The sequence below is a fragment of the Folsomia candida genome, unplaced genomic scaffold (genome assembly GCF_002217175.1).
Source record: "Folsomia candida strain VU population unplaced genomic scaffold, ASM221717v1 Fcan01_Sc014, whole genome shotgun sequence".
Classification (NCBI taxonomy): domain Eukaryota; kingdom Metazoa; phylum Arthropoda; class Collembola; order Entomobryomorpha; family Isotomidae; genus Folsomia; species Folsomia candida.
This window is the reverse complement of record NW_019091206.1, coordinates 873757-883335: the sequence shown is the minus strand read 5'-3', so window position 1 is coordinate 883335 and position 9579 is coordinate 873757. Positions and strand designations below refer to the sequence as shown.

Below are 9579 nucleotides of genomic sequence, written 5' to 3'. Positions count from 1 at the left end.
TCAAAGGTCAGTCCATTCTTACATGCGAGACACCGACATAAAAATTATACGTATAAATTAGTGATCGGACCGTTTCGGATCGTTTCGGATTTCGAAGGAAACGGAAACGAAACGGAAACGCCAGTTTGGAAACGGAAACGAAACGGTTTCACATTTTTGGAAACGGAACTGATCCGAAACGAAACGGAAACGAAACGGAAACGAAACGGGAAACGGTTTCGAGTTTATAAAATTTTGTTTTCATAATGATTTCGAGATGAACTTAGCTTTTCAGCGATTTTTATTTTATTTTGGCTAACTAGAAGTCGACGGCAAACAATTTGTATAGTTAGATTGCATGGAAAACATATTTTCGTATCTGCAAAATGTTTTACGGATGACTTTAAAAATAAGTTGCCTGCATCATCGTTTAAATTTTGGGTTTCAATTTGAGTTTCATTCATTGCAAAAATTTCGCACCTATGAATGTAGTGCGCATATTCCAAAAACATTTTTGGAATTTTTTTTGAAATACCGAACTGTTTGTGGGAACGTGCATTTGCATCCGATACATACATATGTACATATACATGCATCCACTGTACGAATAAGAATGCAGTGTTTAGTTGAAATATGTACCTGTGTAAAAATTCAAAAAAGTTTTCTCTGGTGAAATAATTTTTTATTCAGTTCAAACAGTCCATTTTTATCGTACCCCGGTACACATTTCCATTGAAAAAAACATGATTAAATTTTAACCGTTTCTCGTTTCGTTTCCGTTTCGTTTCCGTTTCGTTTCCACTTTTGATCCGAAACGAAACGGAAACGAAACGGTATGAACCGTTTCCAAAATTTTGGAAACGAAACTGGAAACGAAACGGAAACGCGTTTCGTTTCCGTTTCTAATCCGAAACGGTCCGACCACTAGTATAAATACGATTATTTTATTGGAATGGAAAATTTTAACAAAATGATTGAATTGCACTGGTCGGATGAAGTACAGATTTCAGTGATACAACTATATGGGTCTAAGAACAAGTCGGTGAATATTTATACATTTCCTCAAGTTACGTAGGTTATAATCCAACTGCCCTTTTCGCATTGACTCGCCCATAGCCATAAGCGTAATTGGGATAGCCGTTAACAGGTGTTTCACCACATTTCGTTGTGACCGATGGTCGATCCGCAGTCCTGGTCAAGGCGGCCAAAACATCATCATATTTCCAGGTAGGGTTGGCAGATAAGAGAAGAGCAACGACACCAGCGACATGTGGACAAGCCTATATTTTAAAAAGGCAATTGATAGTAATTACTGAAGTAAATAGGGAGGCAAATGTTGAATAAAGTGAACTAGAACCTAACCATGCTTGTTCCGGACATAGCTGTGTAGTCCTTCGTATCGTCCTGGCCAACAGAAATAATCCATTCTCCTGGAGCGGAAATCTAAAATACAAATTATAGTATTGAAGGTTGCAAATTGTATATTATGTACAAATCTACATCTGGCTTATTCATCGGCGTCCTGGTAGAAGGCCCACGAGAGCTGAATCCGGAGATGGCATCACTCTTGGTTGTAGATCCGACGGAAATGACATCGGCATAGTTTCCTGGGTAGCGGATAGAGCTACAATTTCCACCCAAATTACCACTACTGAACACAGGAATGATATTGGCCGCCCGCCAGGTTCGAATCATGTCGTCATAACCAGTTGAGCTTCGACTAGCAGTACCCCAACTGTTGCTGACGACGCGTGGCCTTTGTTGAAAAACCCATTGGGCGCATGACTTTATCCAACGCTCTTGACCACCGTCTTTATTAAAGGCTCGGCAGGCAATCCATTTAGCACGAGGGGCAACACCGATATTGTTAGTTCGGCCTAGTATTGTGCCTACAGAAAAGATTGGTAAAACATAGTTTTGTGTTGTTTGACGTATTCGAACCTAGCGCGTGGGATCCATGAGCAGTCGAATCGATTGGATTTGTTGCATTTTCAACGGCGTCAAACCACCCTGCGTATCCATCCTTCAATGCTTCGTGTTCTAGGAAAACCCCAGAATCGATGATTGCGACGATGACGTTTTCCCCCTTGGTTTTGGACCAGGCGGCTGGGGCCTCTATTTTGTTTACTGTTGAGGAATATAGAGAGATGTAAGGAGAATTGTCAAGAGGAATTAAAAATTGGCTAATCTTGAGGCCACTACCAGGGCTATATATATATATACGTTAAGAAATATACGTACCGCCCCAATGCGGATATTTCTTTGTGTATTCATCGAAGGCTACCCGTTTGGTTCGAGCAGGTTGAACAACTACAGGATCCAGTAATGGAATGAGCTCTTCTCGGATATTGAATACTCCAGGAAGTGCTCCAAGCGACTGAACGGCTTTCAAGTCAACGTTATTCAGACAGATGTCGTTGGTGATCCAGAATGGAGTTGCGGAAATTCCAAACCCTTTGATGGCTGATAACAAAGGTGCCTAAAAAATTTCAGAAAGTGGTTAGTCCAATATAAGTATTATTTTCGGTATTATAAAATTATACCTGACTAGATGACGTAGCTTGCTTCATCAAAATCTCCATCATGTTTGATTTCCCATTTCCACTCAATAACGACAAGGCAGGATTGCTCATAACTTTGTCAAAAACGGAGGGAAGTTCGAGAATTGCGTTTACCTTCTCGCCATTTTTTAGCTTCGATAAAAGTTCGGTGGAAACTGTTCCAGCGAGGGAAGAGTGGATATAGTAACTTATGACCACGAAGAGTACGTTTGAATACATTGTAAGTAGCAGTTGAGTGAAGACTTGATGAAATTATGAAGAATTTTTTAGTCGAATTTCTTCTTTATAAAGGATCCGTGGGTGTATAAATATTTAATTTATGAGGTAGTTCATATGAAAGTTGACAGAATTAGTTGATGGGTGCGATTAAGATGAAACAAATGTTTCTGCAATTATTCTAATTTCCCAGACCATATTTCCAGCAATTAAGTAGAATTGGTTATCGTTACAACGGGATGTTTCATTAATTGCGGTTTTTCAAATGTTTCGTAAAATCAATTAAAAGATTTTTATTGATAATGTCTTTGTCACAGAAATCGTACAATAACCCAATTACTTGTGATTAATATAACTCGTCGAATTCATTTTTTTTTTAAACAATTAGACACAAAAATAACTAGAAATTAACCATTTAATTATTTTAGTTTTTCGTGCATTAACATAATTTTATGTTACATGTATCTGTTTTATAGCCCGACAATAACTAGAAATGGAACTTATTTACTACAAGTATTTGTGGTTTTTCTTATTGGTATAAAATTTGTATAATAGGCAATTAGAGATTTGCATGACGTATCACGTAAGGTAACCGTAGCAATGTTATATATTTATGACTGCGTTTGCGTTACGCGATACGTCATGCGAACCTCTAATTGTCTAATAAATTTATTACACCGTGGACTTGTGAAGCATGTAATTATCGAAATTAATTAGACTTTTTGGATAGCATCCGATTGTATGAAAACTACTAATTTACCTAAATATACAGTGTGCTCCAAAAAGATGTGGGGCTGAACGCTTGGAATTACATTCATTGGTAACTATGGAGTATTTACTAGCCTTCAACCTCACATCTTTGTGGGACACACTTTATATAGATTAGTAAATTGCAAATGGAGTAACACTTTATCTAGGTGCACGTACTTAATAAAACATGTGTGGTTTATTAATTATATAATTTTATAACTGGTGATAAACACATAGCAATAATCCCGCATGGGCTTTTACAATATTAAAATCTAGACATTCCATGTAAATACGTATTAAAGTTATCTTGCCGAAGAGAAAGAACAATGCAGCAAAATATTTAAAAAATACAATCATACACACTCAATCTTCTAAATTATGAGTCATCGATGTCAATCTTTGAATTTTAGATATCGCCCAATACCTAAAAAAACCAAGACTCATTTTCACCTATGGATGATGAGTCAGCACGAGTAGTGTTACAATAATTTATGTAAAACCTAAGTTTTGGTTAACTACTCCATCAAATGTAACTGCTAGAAAGTATATATAGAGTTTAGTACAGAGTTAACAGGTGATATAATTAAACAAATAAGCCGTACTTTTTAGTGAAACCTTAAGTAAACATGTGATGATTGAGATTTATTTAATTTACACAAATATTCACTCGTCGCGTACCAGTTAAAACTATTGTAACTTTAATAATGTTTGGAGATGTATTTAATTTATACAAAGTACTCATGTTACAATCCAACTGCATTTTTGGCATTGACTCGACCATAGCCATAAGCGTAATTGGGATGGCCATTTTCTGTTGAGTTTCCACATTTCCTTGTGACAGGGGGACGATCCGCAGTCCTTGTCATGGCAGCCAAAACATCATCATACTTCCAGGTTGGATTAGCAGACAAGAGCAAGGCGACGACACCAGCGACATGTGGACACGCCTATATTATTAATATAGAAGAAAATCAATTAACACGCATTATTAAAAGCAGTTAGGAAATAAATATTTAGTTACAATTAAATCCAACCATGCTTGTTCCGGACAAATTTTTATAATCTTTCGGATTTTCAGTACCAGCAGAAACTATAAATTCTCCGGGCGCCGAAATCTAAGACATTTGTTTTATTAAAGAACAAATGGCACTTTAAATATATTAAGGAGTTGTTTACCTCTGGTTTGTTTATTTTTGTCTTGGCAGAAGGTCTGCGAGAGCTGAAACCGGAAATGACATCATTCTTCGATGTCGACCCTACGGAAATGACATCGGGATGGTTTCCCGGTTAAAGGGCAGTGCCACAATCTGCGCAGGAATTGCCGCTACTAAAGACGCCAATGATATCAGCGGCGCGCCAAGTTCGGATCACGTCATCAAAAACCGTTGAGGTGCGCTCTCCAATACCTCAACTGTTGCTGACGACGCGTGGCCTCTGTTGGAAAACAAAAGAGACTGAACGGCTTTCAAGTCAACGAAAAGTGAGCGAGAAGAGAAAATCGTTGACCGAATGGGGTGGAGAAATTTTCTGGTCTTCCGTACGGTCAAAATCATGCATTTTTGTGAACTTTAACCCCTCGTATCTCATTTAAAATTGCGCATTCAAGAAAATGTAAAACCAAACGTTGGTAAGGTTGACATGTATAACCAAATTATAGTGATGCCATCTAAATCTGGGTGTAGCCGCTAACACCTTCGCATTGTAAGTATGGCTATTAACAAAACCTGCCATCATAGGAAATTTCATTTCATAGCGTTTTTTCATCCTGTTACCTGTGGAAGCGGCCTGATCTCTTTGTCCAAATAAACTTCCTTGGTTTGGTATATGCATCTTTAGTAAATTTTATTTTTTAACACAAAATTAACCCGGCTCGTTAATTTTATCTCAATAACTATTTTAAGCAAACACTGTCAACTTTTCTTCACGGCGTACAAACTATACCATAAAATAGAATGTAATCTAAGTTAATCCATGTTTAATCGTTCAAATTATTCACCTATGTGAATTTAGTGCTAGATTTTGAAGCACGATTGCCATAATCTTTTAAGCTACTCTCTATATAATCCGTTATTATACTAATACCAAATGGAGATCATATTTTTTGCGAATTGTTTGCCAATTTCTTGGAGATAATTGTCTCTCTTCGCGTGTGTCATTCACAAAATTCACCTTTGTTCATTTTTCTTTGCTCATTATTCATATTATTATAAGGGAAATTTGTTCCCATTTAATTAAAATGTTTAAATTAACCGTGTGCAAAATAGTATCGAAATTTCTCTAGATAGAAACAATGACCATTACTATTTTCCAACAATTCTGCTCCACGAAGGAAACCAAAAAAATGTACTTTGTGGACTACATTCACAAATTGTAATTGTTTGTCAAATTAAATTGAAAATACTGATAGCATATTGAAAAAAAATTTATCCCGGAGTTTCAACTTTTGTAATTGTGATGATTTCAATTACAAAAATTATTGTAGAAATGCAAGTTGAAGATGGCAGCTTTTGTAAATTAAATTAAGTACATGAAATCATGGCAAGATGCAAATTAGACTTGCTAATTGAATTAGTAAAATGCTACATTTGCAAGCCATTCGTACATTTTTTGGATATTTTAAGACACAGAATGCATTAAAGATGTGCAATTCCGTTATTTGCGAATTTTAAAACATGAAATGATACATTTGATGATCAGATTATTTCAGAAGTTAAGTTATTCGTTCGTTCTGTGCTTCATTCACGCCCAAACCCAGACAAGCCTGTTACATTTTAGAACGTGTGTCACCGAGATATTTTGCCGGACTTGGTGGATGTAACAATTTGTGAAATTTATGAAATTTTAATTTCAGTGACGTGTATTTCGTGCAAGTGCTATATATGTTCCTACTTACAATGCGAGGCCGTGAGGTGTAACTCTAGAATTTGAATGCGACCAATTTTATTTTGCAATTTTACACAAAATAATAGACACGTGTTTCAGCATTTGCGAGAATGCGCAGTATTTGACCCGCAATTTGACCTCAAAGTTCAAAAAATGCCAATTTTCACCCTGCGAGGTGCGTTTTCTCATTTGTACGATGAGAAAATGAGCATTTTTTTTTTAACTTTGAGGTCAAATTGCGGGTCAAATACTGCGCATTCTCGCAAATGCTGAAACACGTGTCTATTATTTTGTGTCAAATTGCAAAATAAAATTGGTCGCATTCAAATTCTAGAGTTACACCTCACGGCCTCGCATTGTAAGTATGAAATGTTCATCAAAATTTTATCCCATTGAAGAAAAGATAACGTTTTCTTCAGGTTGAAATTAGTACACTTTTATATTTACCAGCTTCAATAAAATTACATAGAATTAATGCCTGAGATTTAATCTATGATTTTATTGCAACATGACAAATATAGTATAAAATTTTAAAATGACATCATGGAGCTACATTTTTTCTATCTGTAAATAATTTAATAACGGCTTTTCAAGTACAAAATGTTATTTTTATTTAGTAAAGAAAAATAGCATATCATGATCAAATTGTTTAATAATTGGCACATTTTTCTCTCATCTGTCCCGCACTACGGTCATAGATAAGTGATATGTGTAAATGAACAATATGATTTGTTAAAATTAAATAATATTGAAGTTCTGATCAATTTAATTTCTTAAAAAAACGAAAATTATGGCCAATTATGACAAAATTTAATCTGTTTTTTTTTTCATAGTTCAGTTTTTAATAGGTTATAAGGCAGGGTGCCTGTCCGGTAGGCAGGAGATGTGGGGTGAGCACCTGCGTTTTGCAGATATTCTCAGATAACGAGGTCTTACTTATCCTACACAACTTATATTTTGTGCAAATTTGATATCCTTGAGCACAAACTAATCGAATTTCGTATACCATTTGCAAAATTTTGGCCCATTGAGATACAAAAGACACGTTTCCATCAGGTTGAAATTGGTACACTTTAGTATGTACAATCTTTAACAAAATTACATAGAATTAAAGCCGGGAAGAAGCATTATCTTTGTTTATATTTAATACCGCGCATAGCACAAAATTTGAGACTGGCGTCATGATATTACATTTTTTGCTAATTATTAATAGTTTAACAAACGATATTTCAACTACAAAGTGACCCAAATGACGTTCCAGGATTAAAGTTTTATTCGTCCTTAGATAAAAAAACTATTTCACCACAATTTAAAGACAAGTTTAAGGCAAAATTTTCTAAGCGGTACTTACTTTGGTAGGCTATTGACTTGGCAGGGGAACGTTTCAAACGTATACGTGACAATGAACACGGAGCGGTATTTGAACAATTGCGTGACGAAAATATTGGTTCCCTTCATAAATAAATGTGATGTGCTTTTTTGGTCGGATATGGCATTGTAACGCGACTGGTTTACTTTTATCGGGGAATATATGTAACGATAAGTACTCTTTAAACGACGGATATTTCCGTTATCTGACGCCGACAGATTTCTGCCACATAATGAGAAACGCCTGCACACTGTATGGCCAGTGAATGACTGATAGCGTGCACCTTTAGCAAGCATATTGCCAAAACGCGAAGACCAACAATTTTTCAGTTGCGTCTACACTCTTAGAAATCCAGTAATAATTCAATACCAACCAGTATTCATATATGACTCTCCCAAATGGTAAAGATAAGTGATACTGTATGGTAATTAAAGTTTTACAAAACCAGTAACAAATTTTTACCAGGCGGTAATAATGTCAAAATTTTAGTACCAAGTGGTATCAAATTTAATACCGACAAATCAATACCCGCGTGACTTTACCAGATTTCTAACAGTGTAGATCCTTTCATACTTTCGTGTGTGTATTGATTCCATCCGGGACTATGAATATTTGTCATTGCACTAGATAAAATAATACTGCAACCTTGAAGCTCATAACGATGTGGTCAAATTGTAAAATTGGAAAAATATATATGAAATGTATAAAATTCTTGTTGATGATCACTTTGCGTGATGTAATAAACATTTCACTATTTAACAAACCGGATTCTCCTGTATCTCACTATGACCAAATTAGGTACATTAATTCCGAGAATACCATTTCAAATATGATAATGTTAATGCATTTTACTGTTATCATAAATTTCTATTAAAATTATGATGCATACTACTTTGTAAATTTCCATCAAATTAAGTGTTCCAAATATATAGCAACTCGAGTTTGCTGGAATTTGGGGATTCGTGCGATTGGCGAAAACGCCACGAAACAGACAACGAAAATTTGCATTTATGTACACTGAAGGAAATTGATTAATTGATTGATGATGCTTTATTATTCAAAAGGTCTAACAAGTTCACAGTTACACACCATGCTCTTCCACAAGTGACACTTTATATAACCACTATAAATTAAATTAATGATGTATGCATATATTACCATAGATCGGAGTACTCCGGCTTTGGAGTACGTACTCCGTACTCGGGAGGCCGGAGTACGCGACTTTTTCCGGAGTACGGAGTACGTGGAGTACGGAGTACGCGAGGTTGGCCGGAGGCCGGAGTACGCGGAGTACGGAGTACGCGAAATTGGCCGGAGGCCGGAGTACTCGGGAGGCCGGAGTACGCGACATTTGCCGGAGTACGGGTACGAGGAGTACGGAGTACGCGACAATATGATCTTAGAAATTGCTTTTAAGCTTTTGTAATACGTTGAAATTACTCAGGTTATTCACATTTTACTCAGTATATGTGATTCCACACGACTTGCGTTGCACTAGCATGCAATTTATGCTATGAAAGCGATTCTACAACCATAGTTGGAGTACGCGACTTTTTCCGGAGTACGGAGTACGCGGAGTACGGAGTACGCGAGATTGGCCGGAGGCCGGAGTACGCGGAGTACGGAGTACGCGAGGTTGGCCGGAGGCCGGAGTACTCGGAGTACGGAGTACGCGAGCTTGGCCGGAGTACGGAGTACGCGGAGGCCGGAGTACGGAGTACGCGGAGGCCGGAGTACGGAGTACGCGGAGGCCGGAGTACGCAAAATATCCGATCTATGTATATTACATATATACATAATATACATAAATACGTTCTTCAT

The 9579-nt window shown here is 36.7% G+C and overlaps 1 protein-coding gene and 1 non-coding gene across 2 annotated transcripts; both read right to left on the bottom strand.

Moving 5' to 3' along the window:
* Positions 1-907: 907 nt before the first annotated feature.
* Positions 908-2770, bottom strand: LOC110856057 (thermitase). Its single transcript, XM_022104500.2, has 6 exons — positions 2523-2770; positions 2221-2458; positions 1921-2106; positions 1480-1868; positions 1342-1422; positions 908-1259 (listed from the first exon to the last, which is right to left on the bottom strand). The coding sequence occupies exons 1-6, from the start codon at positions 2757-2759 to the stop codon at positions 1056-1058; spliced, it is 1335 nt and encodes a 444-aa protein (XP_021960192.1). The 5' UTR covers positions 2760-2770; the 3' UTR covers positions 908-1055.
* Positions 2771-3195: 425 nt separating this feature from the next.
* LOC110856056 lies at positions 3196-5143 on the bottom strand. Its single transcript, XR_004836187.1, has 3 exons — positions 4683-5143; positions 4528-4621; positions 3196-4453 (listed from the first exon to the last, which is right to left on the bottom strand). It is a non-coding gene; the product is annotated as an uncharacterized LOC110856056 (transcript).
* Positions 5144-9579: the final 4436 nt, after the last annotated feature.